At 40.5% G+C, this 20,917-nt stretch overlaps 2 protein-coding genes across 4 annotated transcripts in view; both read right to left on the reverse strand.

The window, feature by feature from the left end:
• Positions 1-12,110, reverse strand: part of cep192 (centrosomal protein 192) — a 40,715-nt gene extending 28,605 nt beyond the window's left edge. For both annotated transcript variants that reach the window (XM_030071998.1, XM_030071999.1), the window contains exons 1-13: positions 11,905-12,110; positions 11,042-11,285; positions 10,504-10,614; positions 9,899-10,056; positions 8,425-8,486; positions 6,997-7,147; positions 6,279-6,394; positions 5,989-6,078; positions 5,548-5,706; positions 4,705-4,855; positions 3,254-3,471; positions 1,249-1,371; positions 145-300 (exon numbers count right to left, since the gene is read on the reverse strand). In XM_030071998.1, coding sequence (XP_029927858.1) covers positions 145-300; positions 1,249-1,371; positions 3,254-3,471; positions 4,705-4,855; positions 5,548-5,706; positions 5,989-6,078; positions 6,279-6,394; positions 6,997-7,147; positions 8,425-8,486; positions 9,899-10,056; positions 10,504-10,614; positions 11,042-11,214 — 1,668 coding nt within the window. In that variant the 5' untranslated portion in view covers positions 11,215-11,285; positions 11,905-12,110. The remainder of the gene's footprint in view (positions 1-144; positions 301-1,248; positions 1,372-3,253; positions 3,472-4,704; positions 4,856-5,547; positions 5,707-5,988; positions 6,079-6,278; positions 6,395-6,996; positions 7,148-8,424; positions 8,487-9,898; positions 10,057-10,503; positions 10,615-11,041; positions 11,286-11,904) is intronic.
• A 1,758-nt stretch (positions 12,111-13,868) lies between these two features.
• On the reverse strand, positions 13,869-20,574 carry seh1l (SEH1-like (S. cerevisiae)). Of its 2 annotated transcripts, XM_030072679.1 has the most exons (9): positions 20,327-20,574; positions 19,760-19,810; positions 19,369-19,515; positions 18,863-19,074; positions 17,805-17,903; positions 17,455-17,595; positions 17,044-17,198; positions 15,918-16,071; positions 13,869-14,077 (listed from the first exon to the last, which is right to left on the reverse strand). In XM_030072679.1, exons 1-9 carry the CDS (start codon positions 20,435-20,437, stop codon positions 13,900-13,902), a joined length of 1,248 nt encoding a protein of 415 aa, XP_029928539.1. In that variant the 5' UTR covers positions 20,438-20,574; the 3' UTR covers positions 13,869-13,899. The 2 variants fall into 2 exon arrangements, with proteins under 2 accessions (XP_029928539.1, XP_029928538.1); XM_030072678.1 differs by lacking the exon at positions 13,869-14,077 and having other exon boundaries at positions 14,285-16,071; positions 20,327-20,573.
• Between the last annotated feature and the right edge of the window lie 343 nt (positions 20,575-20,917).

A 20,917-nucleotide genomic window follows, 5' to 3' on the forward strand; every position in this document is an offset into this window, starting at 1 on the left:
TTTACTATAATATTTTCCTACTGAAATTTAAACTAATCAAGAATTGGGATAACTATTACTCAAACTTGATGAGCAAATTAATTCAGAATTGGGTGCTCTATAAATTCCTCATCTCACCCTATTGTACTGTATGTCCTAACATACCTGGGACAGATGGAAACTCCCCTGGGTGCCCTGAAAGTGCGTGACAGTTGTGTTGGACAAGTCGTGAAGTCTCCTGTGTCCTGCACTGCTCCTCAGGTACATAGAGTCCAGCACTCCATCAGCAGTGGGACCCAACTCTGTGCTGTCCATGGCATCCTGGGAAACAAATCAGAATAAGACCAAAATGTCAGACAGGAACTTAAAGCTCAGCAGCTTTGTGTGTTATATGTGTTAATGTATAAATTACAAGTGTAATGTCTCCGGGGAGAGTGCTGCGTGTGTTATTTCTGGAACCCTCAAATTAAGTCAGTTAATCTTTCTGTCATCTGACACATTCAGAGAAGAGGGCTGAAGCATCTAAGATCTGGATTACAGTACGCCATAGTAACATTAACATTATCGTCCTTTGTATTAAAAAGAGACAATGGGTTAACAGCTCAATTATAACATAACATAACTGCAAGTGTTTATAGTATAAACATTAGTCACCAATACCAATGTTGCAATAAAGAGCTTTAAACCCTGTTAAATCACACATGTACACAACTTCCTCAATGGCCTAGTCCTAGTTTAGCAGTTCAATATGCCATAAACTACTTTAATATATATACACAACAACAACTACAACATATATATGTAAAACACTGAAACTTAGATTCTCAACTGTGCTCATGTATATATACATTATATCTATATATCCATCTATGTTAGACAGACGGACAGATAGATAGACAGACTAAAATTTGCAGATTAAGTGCTGAAATTAGTTGTTGGTTGCAGCAGTGCTATAGTCTATAATGTTGTACAGTGTACTGGTATGGAAATTGTGTTTGTGAAGCTGGTACCCAAAGAAGAGAAAAACAGTCATACAATCAAAAATTTCACCTTATTACTAAACTGATACAATGCACACACACACACACACACACACACACACACACACACACACACACACAGACACACAGACACACAGACACACACACACTATTCTCACAAAATACCATACACAGCCCACTTACAAATACCCACTGGTGGGTATACTCCATATACTTGGGTAACACGTGACTACACAGATTAGAGCTATAGTCATGCAGCTGTGCCCACCAGTGCCTCCTGTCGGTCCAGGGCCATGCTCCAGTTGACCGGAGAAAGTCTCTGAGTTCCCCCTGAGGCTCCCGGAGAGAGGCTGGCCTCTCCTGTTCCTACAGGACCAACACGGTCACCCATCTGTAAAACAGTAACTGTAACTGTAAAACAGAAGCCTTTTAGGCCTATAAATTGTCACTCAATACACTGAGTCCATGGCACACATACCCCTTTTCCACCAGGGCTGGTTCGGAGCCGGTGCCTGACTTAGCACCAGTTTTTTGGTTTTCCACCGCCCAAGCTGGGGCCAAACTGGTGCCAAACTGGTTCCAAACTGGTGCTAGGCAAGCACCGACTCCGAGCAGGGGCTAAACAGGAGCCAGAGAAAGAACCGATGACGCGGCCCACCGCGTCATTGGTGGGCGGGGTTACAAAACAAAACAGGAACTGCGAACGCTATAAACATAAACAATAATCCCCGAGAAGCCGTGGGTTATACTGATTTTACAGCGGCATGGAACGCGGCTCAGCAAATTACATTTAAGGATGAGAAGCACCCGTTTTATAACTAAACATCGCTGTCATTCGTTCCGATCACGAATCCGACAGGTAGCCGGCAATAATTGTGTTTTTCGCCTCTGTATTGAAATGTAGGCTTGTAAAGACACAAGCAGTATTTGCATCGCTAATAAATCCAGATCCTGCTCCACCCGGGGCCAGAAACTGTATCGGAAAAGCAGCATTATAAGCTTGACTGAGACGCGGCTCACGAACATCATCCCCGACTCACTGATCAGTCTCACCGGCTTCAGGACAGGACGGGCGGACAGAGACAGAGACGCTGCAGCCACTGTATAGTATGAGTGTGCAGTTTTATGTGTGTTGAAGTGATGAAGCTGCCATGACAATATAATTTCCTGCAAAGGATTAATAAAGTATCGTTCATTCATTCATTCATGATGGTTATTGTGATTCTGAGCGGGCGTCTCGCGCACCCGTCATTACGTTTTCCGAAGACGTCATGACGTGGCTCTGAATTGGCTCCACTTGGCTCTTGGCTGGTGGAAAAGCAAACCGGTTCTTCGTTGGCACCAGTTAAGCACCGGCTCTAGCACCAGCTCCGAACTAGCACCAGGTTTTTTCTGGTGGAAAAGGGGCAACAGAGATTATTATAAACCTAAGAAGCTTCAGAGCTTGGTCTTCACTAGTAAATGGTCATATCTTTCAGACTGCCCAAACTATGATGTTTAAAAAAATAATTATTTAAAAACAGGCAAAAGGAAATCCGCACTCTTTTGATCTTGGATTTACTTGCATATACTGTAAAACTCAAGAAAATCATAATTTCTTGAGTTTCTTAAATCCAAGATCAAAGGAGATTCTTCTAAAGAGTGCGGGTTACCTTTTTCCTGTTTCTGTTGAATTTGACGTTCCAAAGAAACCCACCACAAACCACAAAGTCTTGTCCAGCATACCTTCCACTGAAGTTGTTTACTTATATACATACATACATACATAAATAAAACATTCCACAAGGATATTAGTGACAATTCAATTTATGAAGCAACCTGAGAGAGAAAGTCATTTCTACAGCCCTGACCATTCCTTAACTTATGGCTTTCACCACAGATCTGTGGGAATCAAGAGGCAAATTCAAGTCAGCCAACAGCATGCAATATCTTCCTGCTGTACCTGTGTGCTCAAACACTCAAACTCAACTCTTTGAGTGTTCTCACTTAAAACTCAAACTCTCTTTCTGCCACCACAATTTGTGTTTACATGTGGACAGTTAGTAAAAAAGGTCTAAAACATAATTATTGAAGATCAATTATTGAAGATCAACTTCACTCTCTACGAGGGGCTGTTTTTATGAAAATCTTGCTTTGGGAGCAGCTCTTCACACCTACCATCTACCATCTACAAGCATTACTAGATAACAAAAATGTTTTTAAACTTTCCTGTATTCCAGGTTTGTGGCATTTGATCTGGTGGCAAAGTGTGGATTAACATATTTCATTTGTACCTCAGTGTGTCTGGAGAGGCTGTTCCTCCGAAGTCCAGGCAAATTGTTCAAAACGCTGTCCTCGTCTTCTCCAGCCCCACTGCTACCCACAATCCCCAGCCCTCGCAGCACATCGTAGGTTGTCGGGACAGCCGTAGGGAGAAGAGGGATGGTTGACACCCCTCCGTCATTTCCGCTCTCCTCACTCCCACTGCTCCCGTCCCCACCTCCTCCATCCCCTGGTGTTGCACAGATACAAACACCTTGTGATATAACGGTTAGCGGCCTTGTGGGTGTTCCACAAACCACGATTATAAAGTTAGACAACAAACAGAAGAAAAAATTATGCTATGTCCTGGTGATAGTGATTTGAATTTGTAGAACAAAGGCTCAGTGTTAGGTTTAGGATAATGATGCTCTCGTCCTTGATGACAGTGGCTAATAATAATAATAATAAAGTTCACAAGATATTCAGTGACACTTTTTAAAGTTAACTGGCTAATTTGCTACTCCCGCTTTGTGGAATACCCCTCTGGGTTTGTTACCAGGTGGCCTCAAGTCTGAATCCCTTGACTGAGGATGTTAGATATCTGTGTTTTGTTCTCATGGTGTTGTCTTCCACTTGTTAGGACTGTCATTCTGACAAAAGTCAAATCAGACTTTTGGAAAGTGGAAACTTCAAAATTAATCCTGAAATTTTGTGTCAATACAGATATAAACCGGTGCTTAGTAATTTAAAGTTACAAGACATGGTAATGTTGGCCAAATTGTCAATATTTTAGCCCAAATGTACTGGTAACCCATTTATCCCACTATTTCTGGCTAAAGCTAGCCTTCACCCTGTAGTTGTTAAAATAAGCCACTGTTCAGCTGGAAATTCAATTGTGTGCAAGGACAACTATCCTAAGAAAAGTTATATGCATAAAAAATTATAAAGTAGACTTGAGAGACCCTTCCCCATCCTTCTCCAGCCTGGTCCAACTCAATCCCCCATCCTCCTCTTGTATTTTTTCCCCCCAAAACAGTGTACTCAGTAGACACAAATTCAAACTGGGTGTGAAATTACTCTTTCAGGCAAAATGCCCCGGGGCAATAATTGGTTGTCTCAAATGTTTTTCCATCAGTATCCACAAGAGGGCATGATTTCTGTTAAATGTGAATGTAAACTGAGACTACCTGGCAGCAGATTACCTTACAGCAGTGACAAAGAGAGTGAAAAAGAGAAATACAGTGGCCACTGTCTGGGCACAAAAACAGGCATTTCTCACTATATACTTTGGGTAAATTTAATTTTTAGAATAACTGTATAGATTATTTTTTTAATCTTGTGTTGGTATGCACATTCAAAAATTAAAGTGATAGCACCAACATTTACTCACTTGAAAGTCAAAGCAAGAAAGCATAGCCACAGAGCAAACATGAAAACAAGAAATAAATCAGCTGGTGAAGGACCATCACTTAAATCTGCCTACCGGTGACAGGAGGGTTGATGACTTGTCCCTCAGCAGATCGTCTGTGTTCAATCCCAGACAGAGGTGGACCACTACGGCCAGTGAAAGGCTCATCATCAGAACTGCCTCCCTCCAAACCTGGCCTAAAACTGGGCCGATGACTCTCTCCGACCTGCACAGGTACATGTATACACAGAAAGTTGAAATGCATACAACACTGCTGTACATTTGTGTTGCTGTTTTGATCAAGCATCACCCTGAGCATCACAAGAATGATGCTCAGGGTGATGCTTGATCAAAACTTCAAACCTAGGCTACACTTAGCAGCTGACTGGCAGCACTCATGGTATGTGTCCACAGGGCCACGTTTTTGACATGAGGTGTTGTGCCGCTTCTCAGCTTTGAACACTTGATGGGTGTGCCACTCATGGTGCCACTAAACAGTGTCCTCTGCAAATACGTCCTAGCTGCACCTCATTGGACAAACTCTTAACTAATGGTCTGTCTTCTCCTTGATTTAAAAACTGGACCAAGATGGCAGCTGTTTTTTTTTTTTTTTTTTTTTTTTTTTTTTTGTAAATTTCCAAATTACAAGAGGTTGCTTGCTTTTTGCTGTCTGTCTTGTGGTGCACTTATTTAGTAAAATATATATACATGCTGATATATTAAGCCAGTTTGATTTGATTTGCAATAAATTCATTGTTGCTCTGTCTTTTCATTTGTCTTTTGACTATAATCTGGCTTTATATAGGCATGGTGGCCCTTACTTTTAATATCAATAGGACTAACCTAGTTAAATAAAATTAGCAAGGTATTTCTGTTTGAGTAATGTCCAACTCTCCAAACTTGTGTCTTAGTTCTGACCAGTTGTCTGGAGGTGCTGGGCAGCAGCAGTCTGGTTCTGATGTCGTTGTTGTTACTCCTGGCAGCCTCCAGCTCGTCCTCTGTGTCCTCCTCATCACTAGCAGGACAGGAGTCCATACCTGTAGCAGCCAGCCGCACATTCGGCATCTGGAAGTCATCCTGGAATAACAGCACACAGGATAGCATCAAACTGACTTATGAGGAGGGGAAAATGGTATAAAACAAATAAATTTTCAGAAATTAGATTGCAAAACAATTTATGTGATGAAATTTGTTCAGGAAGTCAAAGAAATCAGGATCCTTTAGAAAACTCTTAATTCATAAATAGTATCTACCAACCAAAACTGAAAGGTATTTTCAAGTGGGAAGCTTTGCCACCTTACCTATTTGATTTTTGAAGTGAATGCAGAATATTAAAACGCGAGTGTGAAGTGTACTAACCTGATCGTGGTCATCGAGGAACTGGTGCCTGCACTGTTCTGGCTCTGTAGAACTTGGGTTTGATATGCTGTCAGCAGCCCCCATCAGTTCCTGCAAATAAATGCAACATCTTAAATGGGGCCACTGAGAGGAGAAACACTGAATGAAGAATGGTGAAAAAAAATATTTTTCAGGTAAACTTTTGCCAACCAACTGTAAATTGCTGATGCTGGTGCAGAATAAGTGAGGCAAGTCATGACTAACACTGACTGTGTGTTGACTACGAATGCATAAGGAGAGAAGAGGCTTACTGCTGCGGGAATCTCCTGTCCCTCCACTCTGCCTCTCTGCATGGCAGGAGGAACCAGCTTATTGAAGTACAGCTCCAGCTCATCATCAGGCAATTTGTTCAAATCAATGTCATCATCTGGTGATCAAATACATCCAAGTGAAAACCGTGTGACTCAATCATCTTCTGTCAAATATCTGTCTCATTCAGATGAAGATAAAACTCTGATGATAATGTAATTTGAGGAAAGCACACAATATTGAGGGAAGTGGGTACAATTCATCAGCTCTACAGGCTTTTTAGCAATATCTGAACTCTACACAGCTGCAAAAATAGTGAAATAATCGATTAGTTGCCAACTACCAAATTAAACACAAACTATTTTTATATTTGATTCATCATTTTGAGTCATTTTTAAACAGAGAATTTCCAAATTCTCTGATTCCAGCTTCTCAAATGTGGATATTTTCTGGTTTTTATAGTCATCTGTGACAGTAAAAAAAAATATCTTGGGGTTGTGGACTGTTGGTTGGGACAAAACAAGACATTTGAAGACGTTACCTTGGGCTGTGGGAAATTGTGATCAACATTTTTCACCATTTTCTGACATTTTATGGACCAAACAACAAATTGATTAATCAAGGAACTAATCAGAAGCTATCAGAATGTCAGCTATGTCAGGCAAACAAACTGGAATCAGCACTTAATACAATGTGCTGGAAGATGAGGCAGATTAATACCTGAGATGTCACTGTTAATGCTGTCGACGGACATGAGCTTCTCATTGGCCAGGAAGCTTGAGTTACTTCCACTGAAACGGTCGCTGTCTGCCCCCTCGCTCTCTGGGCTGTACTCCTCCGCTGTGGCTGGGAGGGACTGAGCCTGGGTGGACTGGCCAGTGGAGAGAAATGCACTGAATGGGTCTGATATCAACTGTGTTTGCAACAACAATAAATTTCAAATGGAAATTGTGGCAGAATTGTAACCTACAGTATAAAAACTTCTTGAATTGCATACCTTAGCATGAATTTGTTGAATTTCTATCTCACTTAAAATATTTTGTAAAAAAAAAATAAATAAATAAATTTACTGTTTTTATTATTAATTATTTTGTGGTAAAATACTTAAGAAGGTGAGGCATGTTAAAACTTAACAGCCTGGCACAATGTTATTTAAATTAAAGCCATACACATAAAAGATGTTTAACAGATGCCCCCACAGTACTATTCCTTAATTGGATATAACTCAACATAAGTCTAATATTAGGTTTGAGACTAGACCGATCACATGCACATATCACAATTTACTGTCTGTCAATCAATGACCAGGAGCTGTACAATAACACAACAGACATGCTGCACGAGGGTAATAACGTCTTGGAAAAGTAGTGCACAAAGATGTGGTGTGTATACGTGTTTGTGTGTCAGAGGCACAATGAGTGACTATATGAGCAGCAGAATGTGTAGTACATTTTGTGTGTTTCAGTCAAAGAGTGAGTATATGCGCTGGGTGAGTAAGATGCTTGGGAGTTGTATTTAATGAAACTGATCAGCTGGTGGTGGATTTTACTGTTTGTATGTACAGAAGAAAAGAACAAGTAGACACTGAAAATTTGATAGAAATGATAAAAAGAGATTTGAAATAAAATGTCAAATGGAAGCTGTACTTCCCTCTGTGTCTCATCGCCGTTTGCATGTTCTCATAATGTTCAAAGGTAAAAACCTGTGTGATGCCTTAAAGTGTGGATTGGGTTGATGAAATATCCTTTTGAAACAATAATCCCTGAAACACTTAACTTCTATGACCTAAGGGAAAATAAAAAAAAAAAATGCTTTCTAAAATTTGGCTCACAGGCCTTTCTCCTTTGGATGCCAACATAAAAAGAAAACTAGACAGTCTTTGTCTCAGTTACTTAAATAATTGGTTACTTGAAGAATATATATTTAAAAATGTAATGAATAACTGATGAGGGTGTTGTTGATATAAATGATATAAAATATTCATGTTTGTCAGTTAGTGTTATCACTGATAGAAATTAAAATAATGAGTGCAATAATTTAAAATTTACTGTTCAGATTCTCAGGCATCTGTAAATAAATGCAAAAGACCACAGAATATCTTAAAATACAGCTGAAAATGTAGGGGGAAAAAGAACATAATAATGGTACCTTTGCATCTGTAATATCTTTGTGTCCAAACTGGGCAAATGTCAGCAGCCCTGTTGACAAATCTGTCAAGGGAGACAGGAAACGTCAATCAATATCATGCAAAGAAAGATAAAATCTCATCACAACACAAGTTCAAATTCAGGTATATTTAGAGCCCAATACCTCTGTTTACAGTCTCAAGGGGCTTCACATGTTTACAACAGACTGGACAACACTGCCCAAGTTAATCCTCATAACAAATAAGAAAAAACTCCCAAAAAAGCCTAAAGCCAAATATAACTTCATTTTGAGACTATGAACTGTTTCGGCCCTCTGTGTCTGAAAACACAGATGTGCATGTGTGCATACTCTGGTATCATATGAAGCTCACCAAGGTGGAGAGTTCACCAAGTAATCCAGTCAAGAATTACATGTTAGCATCACGCTCTACCCACTGACCTACATAAAATTAGCTCTGGCAGTATCAGCATGTTATATCCATAAAGCAACATGGGAGCTGGGGCCTCATTAATCTAACAAGCATACACACATTTATGAGCATGCAAAGGGATTCATCATTTTATTATGCAAGAAAAATTGAGTAGATTTACACCTACTCTAGACCGTAGGCACCAACTTTTTTCATTCAAAAAAATGTATTTGGGGGTAAAACAGCTCTACTAGGCTGCACTACAGATACTGGAGGCATCAGGACAAACTAGAAATGGCAATCCAAAGACACTAATTCTTAAGTAAACACACAAGATTAATGTCAGCGCTTATAATAGAGGGACAAAGATATGTAATCTGTTCCTAATAAATGCGGTGCATAAAATCCCTCTAAATTGTCTGCCACAGAGTATTTTACTGAATGACTGCCATCAAGATATGTTAAATAAACACAGATGGTGGGTTTTAGGCTCACACTGATATCGTATTCCAAACCATTTTACATAGCTTCAGGTGCTGCACTTATCTCTGGTGATATTGCATTAACATCTTTGGTCATATGCTCCCAGGCAAAATCTATTCTTCTCTTTTCTATTTTTTTTTTTTGTTGTTGTTGGTTTGTTTTTTGTTTTTTTAAACCTTGGATAAATCACTTCCAAAGCTTCCAAACAAAAAAAATTCTGGCACTGCCGTTCTTTATTTCTATTTCCACCTAAATAGGCTTTCAACTTCCTCGTCTGTGTTTGTCTTGCTTTTCATGCACTTCCTATTCCCTACAACAATTAAACCTACACTTGTTATGGTCATCTAAGGGGATGGTTGTTTAGCAGTTGCGGTTATACTGGGACGTCGTATGTAAATGAATTTGCACAAGCACCCATGCCCAAGCTCAGAAATACACAACTTACTGGATTAATCTTTACTGACTGAGTACAGCTGTCCATACATATATTTGATAAATATCAGTTTTCTTGTGTGCACTGGCATAGGCACAGATTTAAAACTTGTTTCACACTCTGTGAAATGAGGTTCCAGGAGTTTTTACCAGTTCCAAGTTCTGTGGGTCGGCCATGGGATGAGCCTGTCTGTGTGGGTGGAAGGCCCTGCATGGAGTCCTGGGTCCTGGATGCACTCTCATCCACAGGGATCTTCACCAGCATGCCTGAGAAACGATGGGCTGCAATAAAGTCATCGGCATTGTCCCTATGTAACAGACAAGGACATAATCAGGATCACAGAGGAAGAGACAATTACTGCACAGAAAATCAAACAATCCTTTACAACAGATATGTGGGTAAAAAAAAAAAGAAAGAAAGAAAGTCCTTTATATAAACAAAAGAAAAAAACTTAAAGCACAACATGTACCATTCATTTATTGATGACAGAGTGTTGAACCACAAAGTATTCAGCTCAAGTAGGAAATCATAATGAAAATGATGAACACAGATTAACTTATTATGATTTACATTTTAGGTCTTTAGATGGCAGTGATTATTGCAGTAATGCAAACAGCAGTCATCATTAACTAATCAAAACAAATTCAAATGTTAATGAAATGCTAGGAACTAGAAAGACACATGATGTTTTTCCCCCATAGCTTCTCAAAAGTGCACAACATAAAACAACCGCATGAACTACAAAGACACTTACAAATCATCTTTGAAACTGAGGGCAAACTTTTCCTGTTCTCCAACAGATGACTCCAAGTTGGCCAACTGAAGCTGTTTGCCCTCTAGGTATGACGCCTCAATGGCATCTCCTCTGTGAAACAAGACCACATGATGCCACTTGAACAAAAACAACGAATCCTTAACAGACTAGACAGCTGTGCTTCTGTGTCTGTGACCCAGTATCAACCTCTTTAGCCCAGTTCCCAACATTAACCTTCAATGTAGAATTTCAACCAAAACAAGCATGTATTAATATGCAGTTCTATATTTGGCATGCATGTCTTGATGGTTTTTGTTATTATATAATTCTCTATCTTGTTGCAAATAATGGATTTCTATGTATTCAGCAGTATTCAACTACTACAGCTGGTACGGATAAATAAAAACATCCTATTAAAAGGGTATTAGAACGATTTCACTAGCTTTCACAATACTATCAAACAGCTTGTTTGATGTTTCAGTCAAAGTTGTGTTTGTAGAACAAGACAAATTCCTCCAAACCACCAACATGGTCCCACCTGTTGTCAGCCCCAGCTCTAATTTTAGCCTCTGTAGAGGCAGCTACTGGCAGCCCTGGGCCTGAACCCAATGTCACATTCCCCAGTGTGGCACGGCCGGTGGTGCTGTCCAAAGACTTGCAGAGGAAACTGGGAAAGGCCTCATCTTCCAAATTTAAAAAACTTGCTTCCATGTCTTTGAATGGAGAACGGCAAGAGCCAAATGTGGCTTAACTTCAGCTCAGGTGAAGATCATCTGTCATGTCTGAGAATATAAATGAAGGCTGGGTTAGTAAAACTTACTGTAACAATATAAAAACATGTTTCAACAATTTATGCACATGCAGCACTAATGTTACCAGCCTGGGTGTGACAGTTTGGCTGGCATCTCCAATTGGAAACCAAGCCACAGTTTCAAGAACTATCAGTGATATCATTTTACAACATTAGGGTGTCAAACTCGACATAAAGCACAGTGGGGAGCGGTAGCTACATGCCAATACTGATCTTTTGTTTCATATTTTCAGCCATAGTGTTTTTAACGGCGTTTGTTTGTTTTGCAGCTGACCCACTAACAAAGTTTGCCAGTTACAACAACGTTAACTAGCTAGCGTAACGCAAGCTAGTGGCTAAAAACATTACGACTTGACAAACTGGCACACTGTCCACTTTGAGCTGCATCACTATCACTGCACCTCAACTTGGAGGGGAGTGTAGCACTAAGTTGAGTTCCCGTTTCAAACCGCATGGCTAAGTCGACTAACTTCGCTTTAACGGCTTGCTAACGTAAGCTAAAACAAAACCTTACAGAAAACACGACTGGCCCAATTCAATTAAATGAAAAAAGAAAACGAGACTCAAGTCGAGCTTGGAATCCAACTCACAGTCGAGGGTCGAGACGGGGCCGAAAGACAACGGCTCCTCTCCAACTCCGAGGTTAGGCTGCTTCAGTCGGCGCACACTGCCAGCAAGTTTCATCTATGTCGCAAAATTAACTTTTAGAGTAAATACAGGTTTCATTATTGATAAGAAACGCTCGTACCAAACAAACTGTACAACAGTATAAAATATCAAACAGCGCCAAGAGTAGCCACAGGAAGCCCGCGCGAGCGTCACTTCATGAGGGCGGGCCCTCGAGCCATATAAGCTGTTTTGATTGGACAAACAAGTTTCGAGGAAGGGAACTTTGTGTTATGATAGGGTGTCGTACCTGCCATTCAACTGTACTTAGAAACACCTTTGACACATTTGAAAACAACTCATTGATAGATCCATCAATGTACATTGAAGATGAATGAATGAATGAATGGGGGGTGCTGTCTTTAGGACGCCAGAGATAAACATATCCAGATGATTGTACAGTATGCAGCATTATGATATTAATATAAACTCATACATGCTGTTTTATAAGCAGCCCACTCCTTTTTCCAATCAAATAAATGTCACCACTCAGTTACTTCAGATATATATGCAGTATGATGGTAGCTGGCCGAGCCGAGTTTATCACTGTATCTGTCTGTCTCTGTTCTGCTGAGCAGCTGCAAGAGTGACTTGGTTAGCAGACAGCTGTCCACTGACAGGACTGCCATCTCATGCATTCCAGTCATCTAACATAAAGGGAAATTTGAGTGTGCCATGAAATTAAATCCTCCTTCATATTGAAAAATCTTGATATTTACTCCCATTATTTTAGCATGCAGTTGGGAAAGTGCGCTATCTTCTCACATAATACACTGATAATGTGATACTTGATTGATCCCATTTGGGGAATTTTTGACCCCACAACACCCTTAGAGTTGGGATAGATTCAGTGACTTGCTCTTGGACACTTTAGTAGTGTAAATGTGCACCAACATCAGACAGTTCATACAATAACACCCACCACAGCAAAGGAACTATCAAAGATGATGGTGGTTTTCTTTCCCAAGTGCAGAGTATTAAAAGTACCACCAACCAATCTTCAGAGAAAAAAAAAGCCTGGCGCTGAATCACAAGCTATTCCTGGAGAGCAGAAGCTGTTTCACATGGTACTTAGTCAGTAATTCATATGGCTTTTGTGCATGTGAAGAAAACCAGTCATAGAAACACTCTTCAAACACTTTATGGCATTTATTCAGACTTCAGTGACTGTTTGCAATGATAATCCAACATGAGCACTATATGATTGATATAGACAGGATTTCCTCTGCATGATAGGTGAATGATATTGTCAGTGTCCAATTGAAAAAAAAATCTGTCTCCATTTTTGTGTAAATTACTGACTGACCACAGCTTTTGGCTTCCATGTCCAGAAATTGTTTCAAGAAATTTATGATTCATTGTAAAATGTTTTTCCTCATTCCCGAGAAGTATGCTTCATGGAGAAATAACTCTTCTGCAAGACACCAATGATATAGGCACTACTTCATGGGTTACTTGCAAAGATAATGACTGATAGGGTAAAGCGCTGTCATAAAAAAGCTGTTGCCAATCACATGGGAAAAACACTGTTCTCTTATACTGAGACTTGCACATGTACTTGAAAGTATTGAAATGAGTATGAAAATATATGTGTGGTGCAACCAGGAGAGCTGTCCTCATCATATAATGCAAATTATATTTCCAGAATACCTTTTGCCTCCACCACAACTGTTTACAAACATGACTTCATTTAAAAACTTCTTCACAAATTCTTTTAAATGCAGAAAAATACATGAAATTTCCTTATTGAGGAAAAAAATGGAAAAATTAAGAAAACTGAGCAGGAAAAAACAACACAAAAACTGAAATTCATAAGAACTGAATAGGAATTGTGTGCCCCATGCCTATTACCCCTCCCACCCCCAACCCCCCACCACCACCACCACATCCCTGCCTCCTTTAGCCAACTCGCTCACTCATCACTGCCCGTCAGTCTCTGGTAAGGGCAGCAGTGCTCTAGAATAGAGTCTGTGTAGAGGAGCCTGCTGCTGAGGCTGAATGAGCTCAGCATCACAGTGCTCTACGAGGGAGGAGGGAGGCAGCAGGTGACCATACCTGGAACCTGCTCTGGGAGGATCCAGAGGCGGAAAGAAATACCTGAGGCAACAAAAATGGTGGGGAGAGACGACAGAACACAAACACATAGACAGGGGAAAAAGACAATGTTGGAAAAGAGGGGAAACATATAAAAGGAAAAGAAGGGAAATTAAAAATTAAAGGGGAGAGCAAGTGAAAGGATGCATGTGCACTCGAACAGAAAAGAGAGGGATGAGAGTGGTAGACACATGCTGAACACAGTGTAGATAAAGTGATAGAAAATATTTATTTTTCAAGGAGTCTGTGCAATGCAATATAAAATAATCACCCCAAGACAGCACATCTCTATTTTGACGCCAACTGTGACCACTGTCAGAAAAACTCTGTAACCCAGAAGGTCAAGGCTGTGAAGAACAGAGCTGTAAAGTTACCATGCCGACAAACAGGCCTCAACCAACAAGACTGAAATATTCAGTTAAACGTGTGTCACTCGTGGTGTGGCATTTCAAATGCATGGACACAAGAGCAAATGGGAGCTGCTGCAGTGGAGACATTAGTAATATGCAGGATGCTGGTATATCTTTGAAGAGGTCAGCTGCCGCAGGGGAGGGGCAAAGGGAGTTCTCTTGCCAATCCTGCATGCAACAAGCAGTACAACGCCATATTATTGCAATAAATTCCACACTTTTGTCAACACCTGAACAGAATGCAATATAATTCCTTTTTTCAAGGTTATTTCAAACTTTGTATTAGTTTTACAATGAAGATTTTGAAAAATTACACTTGGATGCAGTGTTATTTTTACTTCATTAAAACAAACACAAAATGCCATAATACACAATACATAATACCCAGTCCTTAGGTTACTCAGGTTAGCTGAGGTGCTTCTAAATGTAAAGTGAAAAACCAAATCCACGGTCGAGATAGCCATTGATAAATCAGAAGTTGTTAACTTGAACATAAATATAGCCACATGCCTAATCAGGCAAAACCAGTGGTTCATGACCAGTTGTCCATAGTCCGCGGTCCATCAATCATCAACAAAAAAGTAACACTTTAGTCGCTAAGATACATAAATACTTACATCTAGTAATTTATGATGCAAATTTCACAGTCCCAAATATTAGTGGCCATATTCATATTCATACACTTGTCCATACTACCATTTTTGTTATTTGTTATTGCAGTAGGTTAATAAGATTCATTCAAGCTTCCTTTTGCTCAGCAAAGAGTTTGGCAACAGTTGGTAACAGACAGACAATGTACTGTTGTTCTGCATGTCAATTAAACTGAATGAAATAGAAAAAAAAAATTACAAGTGAGGACGTATATTCCGTGCTAAATCCTTAACATGGGATCTCAATGGGAAGATGGTCTAATAATTCACATGAAAATGTTGGAGTATTGTAGAGTCTTGCTCATAAAATTGTAAATATCTATCAATAGCTACAAAAATGTACCCTACATTTACAAAGGTTCTCTCCTTCAAAATAGTTCCAGAGTACACAATAACAGTCAAATATCAAATTTATACAAACTAGTTTATTTCACTTATTTATTTTCATACAAACAAACCCTTACACTGACATTACAAAGAGCATATCTGAAGCCACCGCTGTAACATGTATGATTACAAATCAATAGCAAATCATTGGGGAAAAAAAGAAAGAAAAAAAATAGATCAGGCTACACAGGCTTGTGTGCTGGAAACCAGAAGCCAAGCTCTTTGCATGAGTGCAGCCTTGGGTCAGTTTGGGCCCAGTAGTTTGTCAGTGAGTGGCTGCATCAAGTCCCAGTCAGTGTGAGGCATTAGGAGTCATCAGTTCTGACTGGTTTGGGTTGGGTTGGGTTGCACGGGGTCGGTTTGGGTGAGTGGTGTCACACGCACCACACCTCCTACCTTCCTGCGGATGTCCCATTCAGGACGCTCTGGGAGGTCTGAACAGAGGAGCCCACTACCGTGCTCATCGCTGTGGGCTGACCAGAAGAACCGGTCAAAGGGCTGCCATCTCCCTTCAGGATGCCTGTGCACTTCCAGTTGTCCATGTAGTTAGCTGCACAAAGAGAGGAGACATTAAACCAGCATTAACACTGCAACCAGAAAGTAATTGCTGGTCCTTCAATTTCCTACAGAACTGAGCAACTGGGATAACATGGTTGATGTGTGGACAGTTAAACTGGTTGACAGCTCTGAGAAAAATGGGACACAGCTGAAATTCTGGAGGCTGTTGGTATTATTTCCCTGCCCATGTGATTTACCGTATTTCACCAATTAATCGCCCGGCCACAAATAGCCGCCTGGTTCTAATAAACGCCTGGGGTCTACACCCATTTTGCATATTAAACGCCCACCCGAATAACTGCCGGGGCGATTATTTGCATTATATTGAGGTAACCCAAAATAAGGCTATTCACCTCATTTTTTCAGAAGTAAACAGTTAGCTGCACAATAACTGTGCAGCACTTCCTTTTTCTGTCAAAATAAGAGAGCTAGCTAACGTTAGAAAAAAGGGTGTACCGTAATCTTAAATCGACCAACTGTAAATATGTCGGACAGTAACTGTCATCACAATAATGGCCTGGTGCAGGTCTGTGCAAAAATAAATAAAGGCCTGCAGCGAATAGCCACCTGGTTCTTTTAAACGCCTGGGGTCCAAGTTGATTTTGCATATTAAATGCCCAGGCGATTAATTGGGGAAATACAGTACTTCGAAAAATAGTTCCTCTGAGCAATAGCAAAAATCAACAAAAAGTCAATCACAGCCATTTAACACTTGAAGTACTCAATAACTCATCTGAAAAGCTGCAGGAATAAACAACTAAAATTGGTGCTTGGAGAACAGCTTTCTTCACCTCACATTAGAGTTAGTTAGTTCAGATTTTTCTGTGTTTGTAAACAGTGCAATGCAATTAGTACTTGCTAGATAGTTGTGTGAAGGTGATGTATGGCTGAAACACTGAATAGCACAAGTGATGTCTTTTAATGTACAGTATGTCTTCTCAGCGGCTATGAAGAGTCTCCCCACCTTTCCAGAGGCGCACACAGCCATCATCCCCAGAGGAGGCCAGCAGGGTGCTGGTGATGTTCCAGCTCACACGCCACACCTGGGAGTTGTGGTTGTCAAACTGAGCCACAATCTGCACCTCGAACTTGGTCGGTCCTGTGGAGGTGCTCTCCTTTCTGTCAGATGGATCCGGAATACAAGGCAATTTCAAGACTGTTTCACATTAAATTTTCTGAAACATTCCTTGTTTCCTCTGAAAAGTAATAGCTAGAGACTGGTGAGTTTAATTGTTTCATTTTTTAATAAAAAATATATAGAGTCTGCATATGAATTCTGTGGCCATACAAATCTGTATAATGCAAATTCGTTTATCAGCCTCTCAGTCTTAGCAGTCATATAGTACTACACAGAGTAAAACATTATCTCAATCACCTCATAGGCACAAGCTTGAAGATTCGGACGTCTTTAGTTGCGATGGCGAGCACATGGAAAGATCTTCCCAGGTTGGGAGCAAATGCGATGTCATGCACCGCATCAGTGACAGTCATCAACGTCTCTGCTTTGGCATATTTCCTTTTCAAAGTTGGATTAAAAACAAAGCAACACATTTAGTAAGAATTATTTTCTAGAAGATACGGGAATATTGGTTATAATCGATGAAACTGTGACGTGTGTTTAACTCTAGTATAAGATAAAGGGAAAGGTTTCAATCAGGTGCAAGACACAGAAATATCCAAAACAATAATTATCAGTAACACTGGTAAGACCATAGCAACACTGACCTTGTGTTTTCGTTGTACTCATAGATCTGCACCTTCCCGCCATACGTTACGTTGCTGTCATCACTCCCCACTGCGATCATAGGCGGGTGGGCACGAGAGCTACAAGACAGGCACGCAAAACCAGACTTAGCTGCTATATCAAGCAACTCCACAACATTAACAAGCCTTTGGGGGTCATAGTTAACAATTCAACTGTGAGGCCTTGCACTAAAAAGGCGTTAAGTCAAGCTGCAGTAGATCCCGAATGTGATGGACACACAACAGCAAAAACCTGCAGGTCACAGTAGCTGGTGGATTTAACAGCATCTTGTTTAACCTAATTGAATGAATGGACTATGTAACCTCTGAAGGCTGAGGGACATAAATGACTGGTAAACAAGGCAAAGTCACCAGCTGATGCCAGAGTTTAGTTAGTGTTTATTTCCCACCATGCTGCTAAGCTCTACACAAATAACTTCTTTCTGCTGAGCAAAGGCTAGAGCAGCTGTACAAAGATTCATGCAGTGCTGTTGCAAACAACAATTCACAGAGCAATACTTTTCATATCCAAGTCTGTACACTGGGGTGCATGGCAGCTATATTTAGAAATTGAATACTTTGGGGCGATCTTTTGGCTGCTGGTCAAATTAAGCAGGCAATTCTAAGCTAGCACTTGGGCTCTGCTGACTTGCGATAGGCATTTATTTTTGACATTCAAATGATTAAACTGAATCAAAATAATGAAATACAAGGCAGATTATTCAACAATGAAAATAACTGTTAGTTCCAGGCCTATTTTGGTGCATGTGGTCTTGTATGGTACAACAAGTAAAAACTTGACAGGCAACTACACCTCCTGTGATACAATTTTTTACCTTCTGGGGGTGGCGTATACTGCCAAGCAACAATGACAAAAAGTCTGTTCTTTGGCTAGGAATGTATCTGCTGTCAAGCAAAATTGGAAATATTATTTATTTCCAGGAAGCAAGAAACAAATCACTAAATAAAAAATTCTAAATCCTTCAACGTTACACAGATACAGCACATTACTACGGTTTAGAGTAAAGACATGGTTCAACCTGGAGGGGTTCCAGGAGATGCAGCTGCAGCTGAGCTTGCAGGAGATCTCATGCTGCAGGGACCACTGGCTCAGGTTCATAACATCTGGAGCCTCGTAGATCCTCACCACTCCGTCCGCAGAGCAGGTGGTCAGCATCAGGCCCATGTGTTTAGGGGCAAACTTCACATCAGTCACTGACGTCCTGCTGTCCACCAGCGTGGTTCTCTTTATCTTAAATGAAACCATGCGAGACACTAGGATCAGACCCTGAATATGAGTGTAATATATGTAATATAAGGGAAATGGAACATTATGCCACATTAATGATGAAGTTGTCATTTAATTACAATAATCTGTTGTTTATCAGTCAAGACAAATGTGCATGAATCTGACTGAGTGCTTGAAAATATTTTTATTATATTGTTCTGAAAGATGCAGTTATTGTTGGGCTGTCTGTGTCACAATGTAATGGACATCTATGATACCTGCAGTGCTTCTTTAGAAAGCTACAAGAGGTGCACCCACCCAATGGCTCTGTCCTCTCTGTTTGTCATTGGATTCCCCTACAATCTCTTCCCAGACAGCAGCCGTCCTGTCGAAGGAGCAAGAGGCCAGAACCTGCCCAAATTCTGGATGAGCCCAGGTCACTCTCCACACCGATCCACTGTGTGTCTAGGCAGGGGAGAAGAAAGCCTTTGTCATAAAAATGTGCACTGTGCTTTGGTCAAGACTTACGACACAAAACAGTACTTAAAAAACAGCCAATTTGTAGGTCCATCAGAGACACAGAAAAGGCAAGAAAATGGCATAGTTGTGCAAAATTATGTAAATGCAATGAACTCTAAAGCAAATACGTTTCTTAAACATTTATTGTTTTGACCAGTTCAACCAGATCATGTATCTGCAAATGGTTTACCTTCCAACTAGCTGTGCAATGCCACTCTCCGTTCTCACTTTTGTCCCAAACCTGGAAGAAATCAGATCATTGGGTTAAAAACTTCACATGTCATCAAGGTACTTATGACTGGGTCTCTCAACATGAGACACACGGTAACACTGCGGCATGTGAAACTTCTTGCCCCATGTAAACAAAAAGCATCATACTGTACAGTCAGTAACAAGCTGTAAGATCCAATCGCACAGTAAATCAATCAGCTGATCCAAAAGCATAATTTATAGATGAGAAACGTATGTTGTCTAGCTGTAAGATACAACACTGTTTACAGTACAGCCTGCCTGCCTGCAGTTAGCCTAGCCTGTGTGCTATAAGCAGCCAGCATGGTTAGCGTACTAGCTAGCGTCACCTTGGAAAAACTGCCCTACAGAGTCAACAAAGCGACAGTGATAAGTACAAATTAAGAAAACAATTTTGCAACAACTGGTGGAAAATGTGCACAAGAAACCAAACAATGGTGCTGAGACTGTGGCTGGCTAACGCTGCTCGTAACAAGTTAGCTAACATTAGCACTCCGTTTTTCCTTACCTTGACACTCTGGTCACTGGAGCAAGTTGCCATCCTCCGGCCGTGAAAATCATACGACACATCGTGGATCAGATCTTTGTGATCTGCTGCAATGCTACGGGCTACAAACATTATTAAACCTACAAGAGGCGGCTCACGGGAATGACAGCAACACTAGCCACACTAGCCAAACAAGCTAGCAGGACTGTCATGTGTCTGCCTGCTGTGTGTGGTTGTGGCGGGTCCTCGAGTCAGCTCACTGTGTACTGCTTTATGTTGGCCACAGGGGGGCGCCTTCACACTAATTTTAGATAAATAACTTTTTCAATTTTCTTCGAATGTAAAAACTTGTCAAGTCAAACAGAAACCTGAATCAAAAAAATAAACAGATATATATTCATATATGAAAACAAAACTTTGGTGGATAAAATGAAATTACTTTAGGTTATGCATCAGTTTCTGCGGTTGCTCACTGACTGCTCTGTCTCGGTGACCAGGGTTGCCACGTTTTGTAAAAGCTCATAATTCGCCTTGAAACAATTACAGACAAAATAGACAATTTATTTGGCTATGACTTCAGATATTAATTCAAAATCTGTAGTGGACTGTGAA

The sequence above is a fragment of the Myripristis murdjan genome, chromosome 16, assembly GCF_902150065.1.
Source record: "Myripristis murdjan chromosome 16, fMyrMur1.1, whole genome shotgun sequence".
Classification (NCBI taxonomy): domain Eukaryota; kingdom Metazoa; phylum Chordata; class Actinopteri; order Holocentriformes; family Holocentridae; genus Myripristis; species Myripristis murdjan.

Bases quoted from the DNA above. Each gene is read 5' to 3' on its own strand.
- seh1l (XM_030072679.1), bottom strand. From the start codon at position 20,437: ATGTTTGTAGCCCGTAGCATTGCAGCAGATCACAAAGATCTGATCCAC. The intron at 19,811-20,326 runs GTAAGGAAAAAC...GATTTCTTCCAG, and splicing joins CCAGTGACCAGAGTGTCAAG to GTTTGGGACAAAAGTGAGAA. The intron at 17,199-17,454 runs GTGATTGAGATA...TCCATCTGACAG, and splicing joins TTCAAGCTTGTGCCTATGAG to AAAGGAGAGCACCTCCACAG.